This window comes from Schistocerca cancellata, chromosome 5 (assembly GCF_023864275.1).
Source record: "Schistocerca cancellata isolate TAMUIC-IGC-003103 chromosome 5, iqSchCanc2.1, whole genome shotgun sequence".
Classification (NCBI taxonomy): domain Eukaryota; kingdom Metazoa; phylum Arthropoda; class Insecta; order Orthoptera; family Acrididae; genus Schistocerca; species Schistocerca cancellata.
In genome coordinates, this window is record NC_064630.1 from 255,868,846 (window position 1) to 255,892,708 (window position 23,863).

At 40.9% G+C, this 23,863-nt stretch overlaps 1 protein-coding gene across 1 annotated transcript in view; it reads right to left on the reverse strand.

The window, feature by feature from the left end:
* The window catches only part of LOC126187372 (xenotropic and polytropic retrovirus receptor 1), a 304,308-nt gene that overhangs the window by 54,957 nt on the left and 225,488 nt on the right, over positions 1–23,863 (reverse strand). The window contains exon 5 of the mRNA XM_049928417.1: positions 19,042–19,303. Within this exon, the coding sequence (XP_049784374.1) occupies positions 19,042–19,303 (262 nt within the window). The remainder of the gene's footprint in view (positions 1–19,041; positions 19,304–23,863) is intronic.

Consider the following 23,863-nt stretch of genomic DNA (forward strand, 5'->3'; position numbering starts at 1 on the left):
AAAAGGTCGAGAAGGTGTGGCTGGCAGTCCATCAAGAGGTGTTTAAACAACTGATAGTGGAGGCGGTTCGTCCCGGGAGCTGTATCAGTGCAAGCAGATAGGGCACTCTGGAATTCCCACTCACTGATTGAAGCATTGTACAACTCGGGGTGGCAACGTATGGAATGAAAGGCTCTGACATTCCAACCACTCTTTCAGGGAGCGGAAGGCCAGCGGGTAATTTTTAGAAGCAGAACTCTGAGCATAATGCTCTGCTAAGAGGTCTGCAATTGTGTCCGAGTCATTACAGACTGCTCCATTCAGGGAAAGCCCAGGTATGCTGACGGGGGTCTGATATCCAGAGTGTCACCTAATCTTGGTCTAGACCTGTGATGGAGAGGTACAGATGCCAATTGTGGAGACATACCTTTCCCAGCACTCCTGCTTCCATTGGCAAATAAGGCGATGGGATTGGGCATGGAGCCACTTAAAGGTAAGGAGGTATTCGAGTGATGGGTGCCGCTTATGACGCTGGAGGGCCTGCCTGCGATCTCTAATCGCCTCAGTGATCTCTGGCGACCACCAAGCCACAGTCCTCCACCAAGGGGACCTGGAAGAACAGGGAATTTCAGATTCCACTGCAGAAATGATGCCGGTGGTTATCATGTGAACCACCACATCAATGGCATCATGAGAAAGAGGCTCCATAGTGACAATGAAGGCAAACAAGTTCCAGTCAGCCTTATTGAAAGCCCACCTGAGGAGGTTGCCCAAAAGAGTGATGCTGTGGCAGTGACCACACACTCCATTGGACGAACGGTAGAAGGCCAGGGCTGCAGACCAAAAGGTCGATGACTGAGTATGTGCCATGCACCACACTGAAATGTGTGGAGGCATCATTATTTAAGAGGGAAAGGTTGAGCTGTGCCAACACTTGCTCAACAGCAGTGCCTCGGCCTGTTGCCACCAATCTATCCCACAAAGGGTTATGGGTGGTAAAGTTGCCCAGTAACAGAAAAGGTGACAGCAGTTGGGCTATCAGCACAGCCAGTACCTGCTGTTGGACATCACCATCCAGTGGAAGATAGATGCTGCAGACAGTAACAGCCTGAGGCATCCACACCTGAACAGTGACAGCCTCTAAAGGTGTCTGAAGAGGTACACACTCACTATAAAGAGAGTAGACGCAGACTTCACCAGATATCATTGCATAATCTGCTCGATTCTTATAATAACCCTGATAGCCATGGAGGGCAGGTATTTGCATCACCAGAAATCAAGTTTCCTGGAGAGCAATTCAGAATAAAGGGTGAACGCTGATAAGTTGTCGGTGCTCAGCAAGGTGTGGAAAAAACCGCTGCAATTCCACTGTAGAATGACATTGTGCACGGCCGAAAAAGGCATGACGGGACCAAAGAGGCAAATTACTCTGCTTGGTCATCTACCACCACCGAAGGAGAGCCTGAGTTGAGAACTATTGCATCTGAGGTAGGGGCGAGATTGAGATCATCGTGGGAAGCCAAAATCCGCAAATTGTCCTCAGACGCAGAGCTGGTAAGAACAGGTGACACAGAGGCAATCTGAACCTCTTCCTTCTTACCCAGCTTCTTCTTCTTCTTCTTCTTCTTCTTCTTCTTCTTCTTCGTCTTCTTCTTTTCCTCCTCCTACTGCTCCTTAGGAGCAACCTGGGAGGGAGTCACGGAAGGAGGGTCAGGGACAGACGAAGAGCAGGAAACTCTTCGATCTGCCGCTCGAGGCTCCTTGAGTCACTCACTGATGTCAGCTGTCATGCTGGAGGATGCCTTAGAAGGTAGACTTCCAAGGAACCCTTTCTGCATGAGAGAAGCCGGAGGAGGCTGACGTACCTCCAGCGAGGGGGGGGGGGCTGATATCCCTGTCAATTTGGGGGTTGGTCTCCAGTGTCCAGAAGAAGCAGTGTTCCCCATCATGGACATGGGGAAAGAGTCAGGGCCGCACTGAGGGCCCACTGGAGGTTTAACAACAGCGGGGACAGCCGTCGCCAACGGGGGCAATGCAGTCGGAGCATAGGATGCAGTCATTGGAACAGGATTAAGGCATTTGTATTTTGTCTTTGCATCCTGATAAGTGAACCTGTCCAGCAGGTTTTTGATTTCCATTATTCGCTGCTCCTTATGGAGAACAGGGTAGTCAGGTGAGCAGGGGGAGTGGCACTTCCCACAGTTGACACAAGTGGGAGGCGGCACACACAGAGCACCCAGGTGCAGAGGATGACCGCAATCCCTGCAGCTTACAGCAAGGTGACATGTTGCCAAACCTCCAGCACTTGAAGCACCGCATAGGAGGAGGGACATAAGGTTTCATGTTGCAATGGTAAACCATCACCTTGACTGTTTCAGGTAACAAGTCACCCTCAAAAGCCAAGATGAAGGCACCGGAAGCAACCCTGTTAACTTTGGGTCCTCTATACACGCACTGGATGAAGTGGATGCCCCGTCACTCCAAGTTGGTGTGTAGATCCTCATCTGACTGCAAAAGGAGGTCACAATGGGAAATAATATCCTAGACGATGTTAAGGCTTCTATGGGGCGTAATCGAGACAGGGATGTCATCCAGCTTGCCACAGGTGAGCTACACCCGCGACTGGGCTGGGGAGGCCGCCTGGATAAAAATTGACCTGCTATGCATTTTGGACAATGACGCTACCTCCCCAAACCTATCTTCAAGATGGCCGACAAAAAACTGGGGCTTCATTGCCTGAAAGGTCTCTTCATCAGTCCTGCTGCAAACGAGGTACTGAGGCGAATACAGTACTCGAGAGCTGGTCGCCTGACGGTCCTCCCAAAGTGTAGCCAGGGAGGGGAATGATCGGGAATCACAGGTCGCAGCATCGAAATCATTCCTGACATGCTTTGAGACTGCTGGGGCCGAGTGACCACCAGCCTGATTCGATTTAACCAGTTTCATTGCGGGTCATTCGCCCTGGTGGCACCCATTCTCACCAGGGGATCTCCTCATGTGTGCCACCCAGCCTTAGAAAGGGCCACCTGGCAGGATGGCCATTGCCGGGAGTCCTAGTGCCCCAGAAGGATGGGCACCTACTCCTTGGCATACACAGAGAGGTCTCAGCTCTGGCATCAGCAGTGTGATCTCTGTGTTGTCAGGGGGGCTACCACCAAGAGGGTACATGACAAGCCCACCATGATGGACTGGATGCCATGCATGCTGAAATGGTCCAGAATTGTCGTGGGTGTGAAGGACGGTATGGCACAGGCGAGAAGTAGGCAACCCATAAGACTTTGGGTGCAAAGCCCGCTACACAACAATAAGTAGCATGAAAGATCTTGGTGCATGATGTATAAACAACAAACACCACATAAGGCATCCTTCCCCAAATGGCATGCACTAGCAACAGAAATTTGGAATAGATGGAGGTCAAACCCGAGAGGGGGGCCAACACATAAAAGCCGAAACATGTGAGATTCCTTTTAGTCACCTCTTACGACAGGCAGGAATACTGCGGGCTAATTCTAACTCCCAAATCTGCAGGGGATAAAAAGAGTTACCAACTCAACAATTAAAAAAAAAATTCTATTAGAACTGAGTGCTTATGAAGTCTGAGCCCTTATGAAGTTGACGAATGTTTAATCAAGGTCAAGTAAATGGTGTGATTGAAATTTTTGTCAACTTAGGAAGTAATAGAGCAGTAACAAAATGCAGACTTTATTGTAATGTTGTAAACAGTCTTTCCTTTTGCCTTTCCTACACTGAGAAAAGCTACCACAGTACCCATACTCATAATAGCAACTATCATATAGCAATTAGTAATTTTTTGTATTGTGAACATGAGTGTACTGTAATTATATTGACACTTCTAACACCTCAGATAACCTGTGAGGTCTCTACAATAATAAAATTCAGTTCAATTCAAACATTATATGAAGTAGTGGATGTTCAACCCTTAACAAAACAATGAAACAAGACATCAATTTATCAGTAAACAACATTGCTTTCACATTTCCTTCTGCAATCTGTCCTGGCATTCTTGGCGACATGTCATCCATTACTGTGGTGAAAAGCAATGGTGATAGAGCACTTACTTATTTTAGCTCTTTTCTCTGTTACAGCTAATATCTTCTCTCCTTTCCCAACATTTATGCGGCTTAGATTTCCTCTGCACACTTCTTACTTTTCATGTAATCAATTACATTGGTGCACAAGTTCATAGCATTTTTGTTTTGCACATTGGTATTCTGGTTGCTATAGATTTTTTTTATTGATTTTCATTTTTTATGTGTAGTTCACTGCTGCTATTTGAGTTAACAGATTGTCATTTTGTCATTTGGAGATAGTGAGTAGGGATGTGGACACTAGAAAATGGAGTGACAAGTGGATAGATCAGAACATTTCTGACATATTTTTCTGTTTGAGTTCAAAAGGGGGGTGATACCTATGGAAGCAGCAAGAAACATTTGGTAATGTATGGGATGGGGATAGTGCCACTAAACAGAGCTTGGCAAGAAAAATGGCTTTAACGAGGGTCATCTTGATAAGAATCTCCAGTTTCAGGAAGACCTTCATAGTTTGAAGAAGATTGTTTAAAAACATTAATCCACAATGATCCATGTTAGTGTACTCAGGAACTGTCAAATATGACGAACTGTGAGCATTCCACTATTGTGTGGTATTTTATCCAGTGGGGAAGGTTCAAGATTTGGTTGTTTTGGTACCTCCTGCTCCAAGCCAAAATCATGAAAAACTGTCAGCTGGCCATATGTGCATCCCTGAGTGCTCAACATCAATTGGCTCATGAACACCACCAACCATTCCTATCCTGTATTGTTTCTGGTGATGAGAAGTGGTGTCTTCATGCTACATAAGGAAAATAAAGGATTGATTGAGCCCAAACTAAGCAGCAATTCCACATACAAAGCTCTGGACTCATCCACAAAAGATGTGCACATGGGGAAGAGTAGGGTACTACGAATTGCTTCCCCTAGGTGTAACCATCACTGCTGACATTTATTGTCATCAGCTGAGATGTCTTGCAGATGCAGTCCAAGAACAATGACAAGAAAGATTGCATGAAGTGATGCTACTCCAAGATAATGCTCACTGGCATTCTGCTAGACTGATAAAAAGAATATATGAGTGCTGGGTTTGAAAGTCATTCCACACCAACCTTCTTCACCTGATCTTGTGCCCTCAGATTTCACCTTTATGCTCTCTAGTTCTTTGCCTCAAAACCATATGATTTCTGTAATCACAGAAGCAGAAAGTTACCCCAGCATTTACAGACTGTTGTAAATAGTGAATGAGAGTATATTACAGATGAGTAAAGTCTCTGTTAAGAGTGTCTGTTGTGTTTATTAAACTTATGTAAAAATACTACGAACTCATGCCATGCACCAACCCAGTAATTGCCCACCCCATTGTTCTTTAAAATTTACATACTGTCCTTTTGCATGTACTATCATACGTATCTTCTACACTGAGGAAAACAATGACCATCCATATCTCTATTAGTGATCTTGTAATTGTCTTATTTCATAAAGATCCATTATGAACCTTTGTGGTCCAAAGCTATGCTTCTTTTCTCATCAAAGTCCTTTCTCTTCTGTCCTGTATCTTCCTTTCTTCAGTCTTCTCAAATCTCTGTGCACAATGGACCAAAGATGTGATTGTCCTACAGTTTTGTATGTTATTGTGCAAAGATATCTGAGAAGATCTTTGAAAGCAAGGTAGAAGAGGGTCTATCCTGGTAGAATTTATTCAGAAAGAATTATAAAAGTCCTTTCTAAATAAATTCTACCAGTACAGACCCTCTTCTATCTTGCTTTCAAAGATATTCTTGGATATCTTTGCACAATAACATACAAAACTGAAAAGTCCCCCCTCCCCCCATGAACCATGGGCTTTGCCACTGGTGGGGAGGCTTGCGTGCCTCAACAATACATATGGCCGTACCGTAGGTGCAACCACAACGGAGGGGTATCTGTTGAGAGGCCAGACAAACGTGTGGTTCCTGAAGAAGGGCAGCAGCCTTTTCAGTATTTGCAGGGGCAACAGTCTGGATGATTGACTGATCTGGCCTTGTAACACAAACCGAAATGGCCTTGCTGTGCTGGTACTGTGCACGGCTGAAAGCAAGGGGAAACTACAGCCATTATTTTTCTAGAGGGCATGCAGCTTTACTATATGGTTAAATGATGATGGCATCCTCTTGGGTAAAATATTTCGGAGGTAAAATAGTCCCCCGTTGTGATCTCCAGGCGGGGGCTACCCAGGAGGATGTTATTATCAGGAGAAAGAAAACTGGCGTTCTACGGATAGGAGTGTGGAATGTCAGATCCCTTGATCGGGCAGGTAGGTTAGAAAATTTAAAAAGGGAAATGGATATGGTTCTGAGAACTATGGGACTTAACATCTATGGTCATCAGTCCCCTAGAACTTAGAACTACTTAAACCTAACTAACCTAAGGACAGCACACAACACCCAGCCATCACGAGGCAGAGAAAATCCCTGACCCCGCCGGGAATCGAACCCGGGAACCCGGGCGTGGGAAGCGAGAACGCTACCGCACGACCACGAGATGCGGGCTGGGAAATGGATAGGTTAAAGTTAGATATAGTGGGAATTATTGAAGTTCGGTGGCAGGAGGAACAAGACTTTTGGTCAGGTGAATACAGGGTTATAAATACAAAATGAAGTAGAAGTGCAGGAGTAGGTTTAATAATGAATAAAAAAAATAGAAGTGCGGATAAGCTACTACAAACAGCATAGTGAACGCATTATTGTCTCCAAGATAGACATGAAGCCCACGCCTACTACAGTAGTACAAGTTTATATGGCAACTAGTTCTGCAGCTGATGAAGAGATTGATGAAATGTATGATGAGATAAAAGAAATCATTCAGATAGTGAAGGGAGACGAAAATTTAATAGTCATGGGTGACTGGAATTCGATAGTAGGAAAAGGAAGATAAGGAAATGCAGTAGGTGAATATGGAATGGGGGTAAGAAATGAAAGAGGAAGCCGCCTGGTAGAATTTTGCACAGAGCATAACTTAATCATAGCTAACACTTGGTTCAAGAATCACAAAAGAAGGTTGTATACATGGAAGAATCCTGGAGATACTAGAAGGTATCAGAGAGATTATATAATGGCAAGACAGAGATTTAGGAACCAGGTTTTAAATTGTAAAACATTTCCAGGGGCAGATGTGAACTCTGACCACAATCTATTGGTTATGAACTGTAGATTAAAACTGAAGAAACTGCAAAAAGGTGGGAATTTAAGGAGATGAGACCTGGATAAACTGACTAAACCAGAGGTTGTACAGAGTTTCAGGGAGAGCATAAGGGAACAATTGACAGGAATGGGAGAAAGAAATACAGTAGAAGAAGAATGGGTGGCTCTGAGGGATGATGTAGTGAAGGCAGCAGAGGATCAAGTAGGTAAAACGAGGAGGGCTAGTAGAACTCCTGGGGTAACAGAAGAAATATTGAATTTAATTGATGAAAGGAGAAAATAAAAAATGCAGTAAATGAAGCAGGCAAAAAGGAATACAAACATCTCAAAAATGAGATTGACAGGAAGTGCAAAATGGCAAAGCAGGGATTGCTAGAGGACAAATGTAAGGATGTAGAGGCATATCTCACTAGGGATAAGATAGATACTGCCAACAGCAAAATTAAAGAGACCTTTGGAGAAAAGAGAGCGACTTGTATGAATATCAAGAGCTCAGATGGAAACCCAGTTCTAAGCAAAGAAGGGAAAGCAGAAAGGTGGAAGGAGTATATAGAGGGTCTATACAAGGGCAATGTACTTGAGGACAATATTATGGAAATGGAAGAGGATGTAGATGAAGATGAAATGGGAGATACGATACTGCGTGAAGAGTTTGACAGAGCACTGAAAGACCTGAGTCGAAACAAGGCCCCGAGAGTAGACAACATTCCATTACAACTACTGATGGCCTTTGGAGAGCCAGTCCTGACAAAACTGTACCATCTGGTGAGCAAGATGTATGACACAGGCAAAATACCCTCAGACTTCAAGAAGAATATAATAATTCCAATCCCAAAGAAAGCAGGTGTTGACAGATGTGAAAATTACCGAACTATCAGTTTAATAAGTCACAGCTGCAAAATACTAACGTGAATTCTTTACAGACGAATGGAAAAACTGGTAGAAGCTGACCTCGCGGAAGATGAGTTTGGATTCCATAGAAATGTTGGAACACGTGAGGCAATACTGACCTTACGACGTATCTTAGAAGAAAGATTAAGGAAAGGCAAACCTACGTTTCTAGCATTTGTAGATTTAGAGAAAGCTTTTGACAATGTTGACTGGAAAACCCTCTTCCAAATTCTGAAGGTGGCAGGGGTAAAATACAGGGAGCAAAAGGCTATTTACAATTTGTACAGAAACCAGATGGCAGTTATAAGAGTCGAGGGGGCATGAAAGGGAAGCAGTGGTTGGGAAGAGAGTGAGACAGGGTTGTAGCCTCTCCCCAATGTTATTGAATCTGTATATTGAGCAAGCAGTAAAGGAAAGAAAAGAAAAATTCGGCGTAGGTATTAAAATCCTTGGAGAAGAAATAAAAACTTTGAGGTTCGCCGATGACATTGTAATTCTGTCAGAGACAGCAAAGGACTTGGAAGAGCAGTTGAACGGAATGGACAGTGTCTTGAAAGGAGGATATAAGATGAACATCAACAAAAGGTAAACGAGGATAATGGAATGTAGTCGAATTAAGTCGGGTGATGCTGAGGGAATTAGATTAGGAAATGAGACACTTAAAGTAGTAAAGGAGTTTTGCTATTTGGGGAGCAAAATAACTGATGATGGTCGAAGTAGAGAGGATATAAAATGTAGACTGGCAATGGCAAGGAAAGCGTTTCTGAAGAAGAGTATAGATTTAAGTGTCAGGAAGTTGTTTCTGAAAGTATTTGTATGGAGTGTCGCCATGTACGGAAGTGAAACGTGGACGATAAATAGTTTGGACAAGAAGAGAATAGAAGCTTTCAAAATGTGGTGCTACAGAAGAATGCTGAAAATTTGATGGGTAGATCACATAACTAATGAGGAGGTATTGAATAGAATTGGGGAGAAGAGGAGTTTGTGGCACAACTTGACAAGAAGAAGGGACCGGTTGGTAGGACATGTCCTGAGGCATCAAGGGATCACAAATTTAGCATTGGAGGGCAGCGTGTAGGGTAAAAATTGTTGAGGGAGACCAAGAGATGACTACACTAAGCAGATTCAGAAGGATGTAGGTTGCAGTAAGTACTGGGAGATGAAGAAGCTTGCACAGGATAGGGTAGAATGGAGAGCTGTATCAAACCGGTCTCAGGACTGAAGACCATGACGACAACACATAAAAGTCCATGGGATGCTTTGGTGTTTAGTATACTTGCACAGATAGGGAAAAGGAGTATATGGCAAAGTTCTTAACTAGATAGTTACATATTTTGTAAACATGACACTGCCAAATGCAAAGTGTGAATGAAATACTGGACTATTCCATGAAGTTTCAGGATTGCAAATGGATGATGCTAACTTCTTGCCATTGTATTTCAGCTGACAACCATTCAACTGTCTTCAGATGAGTGTTTTGCACTGGAGATTGCTGGTCCACAATGTTAATTTTCTGCCAAAAATTAGTGCAGAGACACAGGCATGAAAGTTTCCTCTACATGAGTGACCTCTGTTGAGTTTCGTACCTGCTTAGAATGTTGTTCCATCTATGGTGCACAAGTCCATTTGTAATGGTGATGCTACATACATACTTTCTTGGAATGCGGGCTTACAGAGTAAAAATTCACATGTTAAATTAATAAATTAATTGTCACTAAATTTTTTTTCTGTAGATATTAAGAAATCAATAGGCCTCCTGCCCTATCCAGTTGAAAGCTGCCATCATGACTAACAAGATCTTCCATCAAATGAATTTCCACCGATTCCTTAATAACTGAATTGAGGCCAAGATTTCTGTTGCAGAATAACCCATAGAATTCCCTACAGCAAAACAGTGCTTGAATATGGCAGACTTACTGTGCTACATTTCACACACACACACACTTAGAGAGAGAGAGAGAGAGAGAGAGAGAGAGAGAGAGAGAGGAGAGTGTGTGTGTGTGTGTGTGTGTGTGTGTGTGTGTGTGTGTCCAATGTAAGCTATGCCACACTGACAAGGTATTCTTGTAGACAGCTGGAAGATTACTTTGACATAATGTTTCCTTAGGATCTTGCCTAATTTCAACAAAATATTGCCAACATGTGGGAGGAATGCCCTGGACTTGAACCACTCCCCCTCCTCTTGTTCATGTGGGAGGGGTCATGTTTCTTCTTGTTTAAGGCAATGCTTACATGATGTGGAGAATATCCATTATCTTTGAACATAAATTGTAGGTGTTTCAGCTCCTTGTGTCTATCAGACACTACATGTGCTCACCATTTGATGGTTGCCCATAGTTTGTGAGGGGTCATGGCAGCCAGATGCCTGCAAATCCAGGTCTGTATGTGTGTGTTTACCTTAGATGGAATGCCTCAGGGATCCATTCACTTTCTGACTGATCAAGATGTGCAGAAATGGGAGACAGCTGCCCTTCTCCATGTCCATTGTAAACTGGATATTCTTGTGGATTGAATTAAAATGCTGGGGAAAAAAAAGACAGGTCTCCCTCACCATGGGGCCACACTACAAAAGTAACGTCTACATATCATCAGACGCCTTTTAGTTTAAGTTTGGTTGAATCGGTGTCCTCTCCTCAAAATCTTCCACAAAAGAGTTTGCTTCCAGAGGGGAGAGAGGACTACCTGTGACAAACTGTCACTTTGTTCAAAATATTCACTGTTCAATAAAAAGTAGGTTAAGGAAACGCCATGGTGAAATAAAAGAAAAGTAATGATGAATTTTAAAAAGGTCATGATGAAATACCACTGTTATATCAGCCATGAACTTACTGCTGGTGAGTGACAGTGAATCCATGAGAGAAACCCTAGTGAAGAGACAGATGACATCAAATCTTATTAATAAGTCCAATTCACTGAGTTGATGTGACCTCAGTCTACTCACCAGAGTTGCAAAAATGATGTGAGACTTTCCCCACAGAAGTTATCAGCAGAGAGCAAGATGCCTACCTAAGGAATATGTCAGAGCACCGATATTGCTCACAATAGCAGGTAATGGAAGACCTCTTTTGTGGATCTTTGAATGACCCAAGTACCAGAAGATTGGTAAAGACCTCACAAGAAGATTAGAAAGGAAAATGACAGTGTTGTTGAATTCTTCTTTTCTTCTGCAGAAGTTTCAAAAAGATTAAGACCTCACAGCTCTGTTCCAACAAGTTCATATGGTCTTCCAAAGATCCACAAAGAAGGTCTTCCATTATGTTATCATGCCTTTTTCTCAACCTACTTTCTATTCAACAGTGAAAATTTGATCACATTGATGGTGTTGCCATGGGTGGTCCTCTCTCCCCTCTGGTAGAAAACTCTTGTGGATGACTCTGAGTAGAGGGCACTTGATATGGCTGAACTTAAACCAAAAGTCTCCCTATGATACATGGATGATATTTTTGTAGTTTGGCCCCATGGTAAAGAAGAACTGTCACATGTTTTGCAGAACCTGAATTCACTCCATGAGAATATCCAATTTATGATGGAAATGGAGAAGGGTGGCTGTCTGCCCTTTCTGAACATGTTGGTCAGACAGAAATGGGACAACCTGTCTACTATAAGCCCACATAGACCTGAACTTGCAGGCCTCTAGCTGCCATCGCATGTCACAAACTATGGGCACCCTTCAAACAATGGTGCACCAAGCACTTGTTGTGTCTGATAAAGACAGCCCTGGAAAGGAATTGCTACACCTACAGTCTGTGTTCGAAGATAATGGATATTCTCCACATCACATCAGCATGGCTTTAAGGAGAAGGAAATGTGACCACTCACATGAGCAAGAGGAGAAGGAGTGGTTCAGGTCCAGGGCATTCCTTGCAAATGTCAGCAATATTTCGTCGAAATTAGGCAGATTCCTAGGGAAACATTATGTCAATGTAATCTTCTGGCCACTTACAAAGATTTCCACGTTTTTGGTTCAAAAAAGAATGCTGGGATTGCAGATGGCTGGAATCTTACAAAATACCTTGTCAGCATGGCAAAGCCTACATTGGTCAGACAACACACACACTACACGAAAGGTGCATTGAACATGATTGCCATACTCACCTTTCACAGCCCAATAAGTCTGCCATATTCAAGTATTGTGTTTCCATAGGGCATGTGTAGAAATGCTTGGAATCTTATTGCACTATTATTATTTCACATTTCTTTTTCAAAAATGGATTCTTTAGCCAAATCTCTCTTGTGGTCACATCATGACAGCACTATTAGGCTAACTGACTAAAAACCTAAAATTGAACAAGATGATGCTATGATTACCCAAGGGACTCACAACAAGGTTAAAACTCTGTCTAGCCAGGTTTAGGTTTTTGTCAATCAGTAAGATGAATGCTGGGATAGTTCCCTTGAAAATGACATGACCAATTTTCTTATTTCCGAGATTCTATTCAGTTTGAATGAGCACATTGTTGACTGGACATTAAGCTCCAATAAATCTTTTTCTTTTTGTAACTATTTTACAACAGAAAAAAAATCATCAGAAAATAGTAGGAAAAAATCCTATTTATAGGTGTTAATAAATGGAGGATGAGGCATAGGAGCAAATGAAGGATGCTGAGGAAGGAACTTCGAGTCTAATGACCTATTGTCAATGCAGTCACTAAAATGACGAAATATAGTGGGTGATCGAAAAGTTTCCATTTGAGAGCATTGCTGCAGCATATATGCAATGTAACAGGATTGTGATGAGGGTATATATGCATTGACATGCAGGCAAGGGATTAGTATGTCATTCATGTCTTTCCGACATGTGTATGGGAAATGTGAACTATGCCAATGTTATGAGGGCAGTTCAATAAGTAATGCAACACATTTTTTTTCTCGGCCAATTTTGGTTGAAAAAACCGGAAATTTCTTGTGGAATGTTTTCAAACATTCCCGCTTCGTCTCGTATAGTTTCATTGACTTCCGACAGGTGGCAGCGCTGTACGGAGCTGTTAAAATGGCGTCTGTAACGGATGTGCGTTGCAAACAACAGGCAGTGATCGAGTTTCTTTTGGCGGAAAACCAGGGCATCTCAGATATTCATAGGCGCTTGCAGAATGTCTACGGTGATCTGGCAGTGGACAAAAGCATGGTGAGTTGTTGGGCAAAGCGTGTGTCATCATCGCCGCAAGGTCAAGCAAGACTGTCTGATCTCCCGCGTGCGGGCTGGCCGTGCACAGCTGTGACTCCTGCAATGGCGGAGCGTGCGAACACACTCGTTCGAGATGATCGACGGATCACCATCAAACAACTCAGTGCTCAACTTGACATCTCTGTTGGTAGTGCTGTCGCAATTGTTCACCAGTTGGGATATTCAAAGGTTTGTTCCCGCTGGGTCCCTCGTTGTCTAACCGAACACCATAAAGAGCAAAGGAGAACCATCTGTGCGGAATTGCTTGCTCGTCATGTGGCTGAGGGTGACAGTTTCTTGTCAAAGATTGTTACAGGCGATGAAACATGGGTTCATCACTTCGAACCTGAAACAAAACGGCAATCAATGGAGTGGCGCCACACCCACTCCCCTACCAAGAAAAAGTTTAAAGCCATACCCTCAGCCGGTAAAGTCATGGTTACAGTCTTCTGGGACGCTGAAGGGGTTATTCTGTTCGATGTCCTTCCCCATGGTCAAACGATCAACTCTGAAGTGTATTGTGCTACTCTTCAGAAATTGAAGAAACGACTTCAGCGTGTTCGTAGGCACAAAAATCTGAACGAACTTCTCCTTCTTCATGACAACGCAAGACCTCACACAAGTCTTCGCACCCGAGAGGAGCTCACAAAACTTCAGTGGACTGTTCTTCCTCGTGCACCCTACAGCCCCGATGTCGCACCGTCGGATTTCCATATGTTTGGCCCAATGAAGGACGCAATCCGTGGGAGGCACTACGCGGATGATGAAGAAGTTATTGATGCAGTACGACGTTGGCTCCAACATCGACCAGTGGAATGGTACCGTGCAGGCATACAGGCCCTCATTTCAAGGTGGCGTAAGGCCGTAGCATTGAATGGAGATTACGTTGAAAAATAGTGTTGTGTAGCTAAAAGATTGGGGAATAACCTGGTGTATTTCAATGCTGAATAAAACAACCCCTGTTTCAGAAAAAAAATGTGTTGCATTACTTATTGAACTGCACTCGTATTATCACATGAGAGGAAACAGGACCAATGTATTGTTAGTCTTTTATGGGCCTGCCAAAGGGCAATGTGTATGGGGCGGGATTTTTCTCAGAAACCACCACTGTGGACTGGTGTGCCAGGTTCCATACAGATCACAATAGGATAGACGACACTGGTGGATCTGGGAGGCTAGCTTCAACTGGGAGACTCAAGTGGGAGTCACTCTAGCACCTGCCCTATTGTCCTGATCCCTCCTCATGTGTATATCATGCCTTCAGTCCCTTGAGGGATCAATTATTCCTGTTGGATGAGGAGGTGCGGCATGCAGTTATGGACTTCTTCATGCCTTCATGGAACAGGACACAGTGTTTTAGCAAATGGGTATCTTCAACCTGATGCATTGGTGGGATGATTGCTTCAATGATCATGGCAGTTTTGCCTGACTGGCATACCATTTCTGGATTCTACAACCTTTGATTGGAAACTTTTAAATCATTCCTTACATCTCAATTGGGCAACATTGAAAGGAGAGATCTGCCATGGTCTGTAGTTAAGGTAGCCACTCACTGTATAAATCAGGTATTCAGTGGTCAAGACACACACACACACACACACACACACACACACACACACACACACAAAATGCAAAACTGCTCTCCACACAAGTTATTCAGGTAAGTTATTAGACACTCCTTAGGTGAGTACTCTGGTCACTTTGGGGTGTTGTACATAGAGTAGAATTTGTACCAGGTAGTCATATGCACCTCCACCACTGAAACCAAGTCATGGTGTTTACCGAGCGAGGTGGCACAGTGGTTAGCACACTGGACTCGCATTTGGGAGGAGGGCGGTTCAATCCCATGTCTGGCCATCCTGATTTAGGTTTCCCATGATTTTCCTAAATCGTTTCAGGCAAATGCTGGGATGGTTCCTTTGAAAGGGCAAGGCCAACTTCCTTCCCCATCCTTCCCTAATCCGATGAGACTGATGACCTCGCAGTTTGGTCTCCTTCCCAAAATCAACCCAACTCATGGTGTTAAAGTGGTGAGATGTGCCAGTTAGTTTTGCAGAATTAGGCTGGTAAGATAGGTCAATGTAGAGGAGTGAGTGAATGGCAGACAGGAGCCAGCATGTTTGGACATGCCCCTGACCACACTGTAAATTAAGTTATCTAATTAGCTGCTGTGTCAGTGCAGAATGGTCAACATTTCTACAAGGAAGTGTGTATCTCACACAGCCTTGTAGCATGGTTTAAGAACAGTGGAGTGAAGATGTGTGTCACACCTTGACAATGACAATTGATTTCAAGCGTAAAGGAATTGTTGCTGATAGTGATAAGAGGTTCATTTCAACCACTTTCTCAGTGGACGCTGCGAAGGGAACAGCATTCATTGGACATTTGAAGATAGGTGCCTCACAATAGCCCTTACTCTCAGCATCACTGGACCAAACACACAATGTAAAGATTTTTAGAATGCAAAAAAGAGCCCGAAGAATAATTTGTGACCTTAAAAAGATGGAGTCCTGTAAATCCCATTTTACTGAGCTTGGTGATCTAGATGTTCCAAGTTTATTCATTTATGAAACTATCTTGTTCAATAGGGACTACCTCCTGAAAACATGCAAACTGCTACAGAACAAAAATGTACACAACTATAGTACCGGAGGGAAGTCAAATATACACCAAAAAATTTCACAGAACAACCACCTATCAGAGGAGCATACTACACAATAAGATTCCAGAGGAAATAAAAAATGCCACTCATCCAATATTTAAAGCTAAACTAAAGGCATTTCTAATAAAGTGCTGTTTCTATTCTGTCAGAGAATTTATGAATACATAACAAAGTTAATTGTAATAGGTACCTCTTTTTAATTTGCTTACTGTTTTGCTAATGTTGTTGTTGTTGTGGTCTTCAGTCCTGAGACTGGTTTGATACAGCTCTCCATGCTACCCTATCCTGTGCAAGCTTCTTCATCTCCCAGTACCTACTGCAGCCTACATCCTTCTGAATCTGCTTAGTGTATTCATCTCTTGGTCTCCCTCTACGATTTTTACCCTCCACGCTGCCCTCCAGTACTAAATTGGTGATCCCTTGATGCCTCAGAACATGTCCAACCAACCGATCCCTTCTTATAGTCAAGTTGTGCCACAAACTCCTCTTCTCCCCAATTCTATTCAATACCTCCTCATTAGTTATGTGATCTAGCCATCTAATCTTCAGCATTCTTCTATAGCACCACATTTCGAAAGCTTCTATTCTCTTCTTGTCTAAACTATTTATCGTCCATGTTTCACTTCCATACATGGCTACACTCCATACAAATACTTTCAGAAACAACTTCCTGACACTTAAATCTATATTCGATGTTAACAAATTTCTCTTCTTCAGAAATGCTTTCCTTGCCATTGCCAGTCTACATTTTATATCCTCTCTACTTTTACCATCATCAGTTATTTTGCTCCCCAAATAGCAAAACTCCTTTACTACTCTAATTCCCTCAGCATCACCCGACTTAATTCGACTACTTTCCATTATCCTCGTTTTGCTTTTGTTGATGTTCATCTTATATCCTCCTTTCAAGACACTGTCCATTCCGTTCAACTGCTCTTCCAAGTCCTTTGCTGTCTCTGACAGTATTACAATGTCATCGGCGAACCTCAAAGTTTTTATTTCTTCTCCATGGATTTTAATACCTACTCCGAACTTTTCTTTTGTTTCCTTTACTGCTTGCTCAATATACAGATTGAATAACATCGAGGAGAGGCTACAACCCTGTCTCACTCCCTTCCCAACCACTGCCTCCCTTTCATGCCCCTCGGCTCTTATAACTGCCATCTGGTTTCTGTACAAATTGTAAATAGCCTTTTGTTCCCTGCATTTTACCCCTGCCACCTTCAGAATTTGAAAGAGGGTATTCCAGTCAACATTGTCAGAAGCTTTCTCTAAGTCTACAAATGCTAGAAACGTAGGTTTGCCTTTCCTTAATCTTTCTTCTAAGATAATTTTGCTAATACTATGTATTATTGTAACTTATCTTTGACCTGTCCAATATCAATTGTACAATTTGTGCTGTATGATACACCTGGACCAATAAAAAATCAATTCACATCAAATCAAAAACAATTCAGAAACAGATCAGTAACTGACTTGAACATATGCAGTGTCACCTGGCTGGTCACAATTTTACCTCTTTTCAAATGATACAAGGCATCAAGTGCACTAACTGCCCAATAAGACACTTAAATCATGATGTGTGGAGAATGTACAAGTAGTTCAACCTGGTAGTGGTTCTGTGATGTTTTCAGCGTATTTTTCTGCAATGACTTGGGCCCACTCCTTCATGTTACCATGAACATGAAGCAGGCATTTATTTCACCATTCTCAATGACCAAGTGCTGCCCTTTCTTCTAGATCTTCATGATAGCTTTACTAAATACACTCCATCATCCTAGATAAAAACTACCATGTTCCCAGTTCTGTACACACATGTTCCAGGTGTGGCAGAGACTCAGGCACCCTGTTGCATACTGTCTGGCCCACAAAATTATCTGGTCATAACCCCACAGAAAATGTCTGGGTACCGTTCGAAATAGCAGGTGAAATGGAGCAATCAATATCCCCACCATTTCATAGCTAATCATCCATAGGTGGTTTCAGACAGATATGGTATTCCTGAAAAGACTTGTGAGCTCTCTCCCTTTCTGAACTGATACCACTATCAAGGCTAGAGGTGGTGGTAGGTGGTATTAGTGAGATGTCTCCTGGGGATTACTAATTTTTTGATCTTGTTTACTTAGTTATTTAGAGTTTGAACTTATGTTGTTCTTTTGTCTTGCTTTTTTACTCTCTCTTCCTTTTTGCTTCCTTCCCTAAATCCTACATCTTCTTTTAGTTTTTTAATACTTAGTCAAGTCTACTGATAACTGCTGCAGGAATTAGTGTTATGGTTAATTTCTTATGATATTAATTGTTTGAGAATCACTTTCTGTACCCAACTGTAAAAATGATAATTCTTAAATTTAAGATTTTATTGCCTTACCAGTACATTTTGCACGTGTCCCACTATTATTTGTCAATGATTGTTTTATTCGGTATCCTCAGTAGTTTTAATAGCTTAAGATATGGCATTGCCCCTTATGTTTGCTGTTACACTTTCATAAAGTAAGGCTACCAGGTCACTACACACAAAATGTTTGACTTGGCATATTATATTAGCTAGTCAAATAGCAGTGATTCAAAAATTTCCAGTCTCAAGATGTTTGGTTTGATAATAAAAATGTGCTAGCAGTCAGAGAGCACAGATATTAACCATTAACAGCCCTACTGCCAAGCTGTAAGAAAAATGTAAATGATTCTGTACACATTATTCCACATTTACTGGTATTTGCAAGAAGCCAAATAAATATCTCCACCATGGGTTCAGTTAAGAGCATATGGCACAATACTTTGATAGTGTCCATCTAATACATTTCCTGACAATATTTTGCATTAAAAATAAAAAATAAAAAAAAAAAAAAATTAAAAAAAATGACAATAACACACTGAGAGAAATGTGTAGTATTCATTGCTTTAATTTTGAATTGATAAGTGCTTGTCTGCACTAGGTTGTTGTTTAAAGTTTCAATAAAAATATGACTTTCATTTGCAATAATAATCAGAACATTTTGGGATGTGTGCTAATCTTGCATCTCAGTGGTTTTTACCTTGCTTTTTATAAAATAAAGTAATATTTAGATTTTGTATATAGATTATTACAGTTTTATGAGAACTGAAAATTATTCCAACCTGAAAGCACAACAGCAAGAAAAAGCACTATGAAGGAGCCGGAGAAGAGACCCACTTTGAAAGTAATCCAGGGGCTTCGTTGCTCTCCAAGAGGTGGTACACGCAGTCGTTTCATAGCTCTCTGTCGATCACCACCCTCTAGTTCCAGAGTCACAGTTCCTTCTGTTTCTGTGATTAATCGATCAATATCTTTGTTGGTGTATATGTGTGATGTTTCCACATTTTCCTGTCTCCATCTTGCTCCAGAGTCAACTGATAGCAGCTACAATGAAGTGACAATATAATGACAGAGATCTTATCAACACAAATAAATTTGTTAGAAAGTTCTATTCTACAAAAAGTGTTCCATTTTTATTTTTGAGGCAAATCAAAGTACCATGAAGCCAAGAAATTTCATTTTTAATATTTATAATAAATCTTCAATAAATTTGGTAAAGGCGGTGCTCCTTACCATGGGATGCATTCTGTGGCTGTCATCAGTTGGTAAGAAACTGTCCTATGTACATCTTTAGAATTCCATATCCAGTAACATTTTTTAACTAAAGTCACATGGCAATCTGGGATAGAGCTGAGAAAGGAAAAGGTTTTGTTGGTTGTCATAAGGACTCAGATATGGCAAGTTAGGTTCTGTTCATTTTACAGATTAAAATGTCATATTTTGCCAAGAAAAGATGGAAAAGATCATTTATATTGTAGGGAAATCAGACAACATAGTATCTTACACAGTGAGTAGGCTGCAGTATATGTACACATTGATTCTAACATCCTAGTTTTGCTCTATGCTGGACATTTTATCTTACCTGTTAACTGGCTACTGTTAAACCAATATAAAGTGCATATTAGATATGACTTTCTAACAAGGTTATTAATTTTGTGAATCCAGTTCATAATTAGAAAGAGGAAGAAGAGTGGCCATAAAGACAGTAAGCAAAGCTGGACGGTGATCAAGGTATAAAAGTTTAGGTAAAGCGTAGTGATCATAGAATGGAAGTGAGGGGGGAAGAAATCAAAAGTCACAGAGACAATTTACTTGTGGGCAAAAAATTTTAATACAGTGTGGACACCTAGTTAAGATGATGCTGTGTAATGCTCCACAGTCGGCTGTGTGTGTGGTTGAAAACTGTAGTCTGACAAGATAGTCACCAATAAACAAATAGCATGGTATTGTGGATGAAGTATTATGATTAGACAGATTTGTACTTTTGAAGTAAATTTTGTTATTGCTTCCTTAGAATCCTATCTTGCCATCAGCTTTCATCCATCATGATAAGTAAAACATGCGTACTTTATTATAGTTCTAACACAAAACATTTATCAATGCAGTGATCTGTGTCTTGATGTGAGCACCAAGAAATTGTCTGGGAAGTTTCGTTAGCTAAATTCATCACCATGTTTTTGAAGTGATACACTCTACATCTCTTTTACTGGTCAGTCTGTAGGCAAATCCTAATTTGGAAAGTTATTTTGTCTATCAGGTATGCTCATACCAGTTGCTGCAATACTTCACTATTCTAAATTTGATTGGTTCTGCTTTTATTTCTTAACATATCTCCATTTTCTTCTCATAATTTCATTTCTGCAGCTTTTATTACATCTACAGTTTTTTTCCATGCACACAAAAATATCACAGAGGATTGCTGGAAGATTGATAGTTTTATAAAACTGTACTCTTTTCTTGCCTGGTCTTGTTTTTTAATGTTATGTGGTTGATGGGACACAATCTTAAATGAATCATTAGTTACTTACTACAGCAACCTCTGTCCAGATTACTCTATATATGCACAGTTCTTCGCTTATAACAATGTTAACATTTGTACATCTCTTACCAATATCTTCATATATCTGTTTCTCACAAACATCATGTTGTCTTACTCCAGGCCCTATGTCTGGTACAGTTCTTTTCAAATATTGTCTCAAGATTATATTTATGACCACATCTATGTGGTCTTTTCTTTTGTTTATTAAAATTTCATCATTTTTTGTTTTGCTTGCTCTTATAAAATCTTATATTAGTTGTATAGGTGTCTTATAGCTTTTATTAATTTTCTAGGATACCCATTACTTTTCTTTGCAGTTGAAAGTTTATTTTTGTTTACATTATCCAATTCATTTATGAATTTTATAACATGTATGTGTGATTGTAACTTGACTCATAGTGTTGTCTCAATTATCTTTTGTAGAAGAAGCACATAGTCTGTAGTTGATAGTCCCTTCATCAGTACAGCGTGTTCACATCAACAAGAATTTCAGAAATTATTTTAAGTTTGATATTTATTATTATATAAAGTGTTGAGAACACACACTTCTGCCTTTTAATGGTCATTAAACTTACCTTTCTTGAACAAAGATAATACTTCTCTTTTTTCCATGCATCAAGTATTTTACTACCTTACCAGCACTGATGATAACTAACAAGGTTTAGCAACTTTGTGTGTCACTTATGTTTCTTCTGCTCCCTTTTCAAACTTGCTATGCTTTCTTGTTGTAGTAAGTTCACTTCACGCTCTTCATCTATCTGATGGACAGTGTTGCTGAGCTTCGAGGTTATTCCATTCTCCTTCCCCCCCCCCCCCCCCCCCCCCCCCCCCCGCCCCCGCCCCCACTGCCCTCCAAAAGGACACCTTTTACTGTTAGTAGGCCCTACTGTCACATCTTTTAAAAATCCTTAAAAATCTGTGCATCTCTGAATTGAGTCTTGAACTTGTCATATATTAGAAAGTAATGTATACTTGTAAATATCCCTTCTCCTAAAGAAGATATTTATGATTCATGCAACTAAACTGTTCAGCTTCATTGCCATTGTTTTTGTAATGACCCTTCTTGAATGTCCATGTTGCAATAAAACTGCCCATAGCATTAAATGTTTGTATTATTAATCTAATAATGGAAAGTCCAGTTTGGATTGTCAACAATATTGTGAAAAGGGAGACTGCTACTCACCATAAAGGTGGCACGTTGAGTGGAGACAGTCACAACGAAAGGACGGTTACAAATTGAGCTTTATGCCAAAGCTGTCTTCTTTCTGAAGAAGAAGGCTTTGGCTGGCAGCTCAATGTCGGACAGTCTTTTCATTGTGCTTTTCTGCAACTCAAAGTGTCATTGTTACTGTGAGTAGAAGTCTATCCTTTTCATAATATTAATCTGTCATAGCAGATGTTTGCAGATTATCAGTCTCTTCTATCTTGGTCTCTTCAGGGACATATATTTGTACTTTGTTAACCTCTATTTACTAATGATGTAATCATTCAGTTCTTTGATTGCTTTATGTTTTTCTTTGTTTTTGTTGGGACTGCAACTGGTACATTTCCTTCTTCAGCTTTCTTTCCAGTTTCATTTATTTAGGTTTGAGTCTCCTCATGTTTCAGGTGACATTATTCAATCTGCCTATTGCTATACTGGTGATCTTTGCAAAAGGGATCGGCAACCTTTTGGGCACCTCAGCCAAGTGTGCAGCCTACATGGCCCATGCACACCTCAGCAGCACAGACTCGCTCCATTGCAGTAATGGACAGATGCCAGGTAGTAGTTCCAGTGCTAGTAGAGGCTGCCACTTCCAAAGGAACTATTCACATCTGCCACACACGACTTGAAAATAGTGCCGTGAGTATTATGCCACTGGCCAATATAAAGGTTGGCTCCAGAGCTACACAAGTCAGTTCTTCCAGCTTTGAGAGCCTCTCCTAGCCCTCAAGTGGATACTTTCACCCCATCATCATACGGCACTCTCAAAGCCTATTGTAGGGACCAATGCCACTGTATTCAGCCTTCATTGTCGTTCCCTTGGTGCAATCAGACTGTATCCAGGATAGAGTTTTCTGTTCATATGCTTGGTGTTATTGTGGACAGCTTATTTGTGTTACTTTGTCAGATTATGTAATCACCATACTGTCAAGTCTTCACACCAGTGAGACACTGTAATGATGATTTTGTTATTATCATTGAAGCAGATGTTTCTTTCATTGGTCAATAAACTTTGTAAACTTGATCACCATTTCCCTGTGTCAGTGTGAGTGACACATCATGTATGATTCCAGTTCTCTTGTCCTTTTCACCCTTTGGTCACTAATTTTTAAAACGAATTACCAGGAAGTGTTTTATAACTCTTGTTGGCAGTTTAAATGAGGAACTGTATTCAAAGTACTGAATGATAAACCACAAAAGTTGCCGACAGACTGCACAAACTGCCACTTTCATTATCATATTAGCCAAATTGCCTGAAATGTAATATGAGTTAGTGCATAAACTTTCCTGGTCTCCAGATTTGGTCCCTTCAGATTTTTCTCCGAATGACACGACATATCTATTGTAAATACATTTAGCATTTGATGTTATTACTTTTAAATATACACTCAAAACCTACAATATGAGTGTGGAATTTTAAAGATTACATTGAGGGACAAAAAACAATTTTAAAAAGGACATGTTCTGTTATTTGTTTATACTTACATATATAGCAACACTGTTATTGCAAAAAGAATTGTAAATAAAAATAGATAGTTTTTTTAAATGTGAATTTAGCTTCCTTTGAGGAACTTACTTTTAGAGCAATTAAGAATGTTAAACCTTAGTAAAGTAGTGATAACTGAAAACTATAAAATATTCTATTTAATGATGATGTTTGTGCTTTTCATCTATAACATTTCACATTATTTTATAAAGTGATACAGATCCTTAAATATAAATAAAGGCACATTTTATTATAGACAGAAAGTAAATGCATTCTTTTTAAAGAGAGGACTCAGTACCACAGGCGTAAATATTTACTGACAGTCTGATTTCATTATACTATACTGAAAGTCACACATATTGAGAAACAGCACAG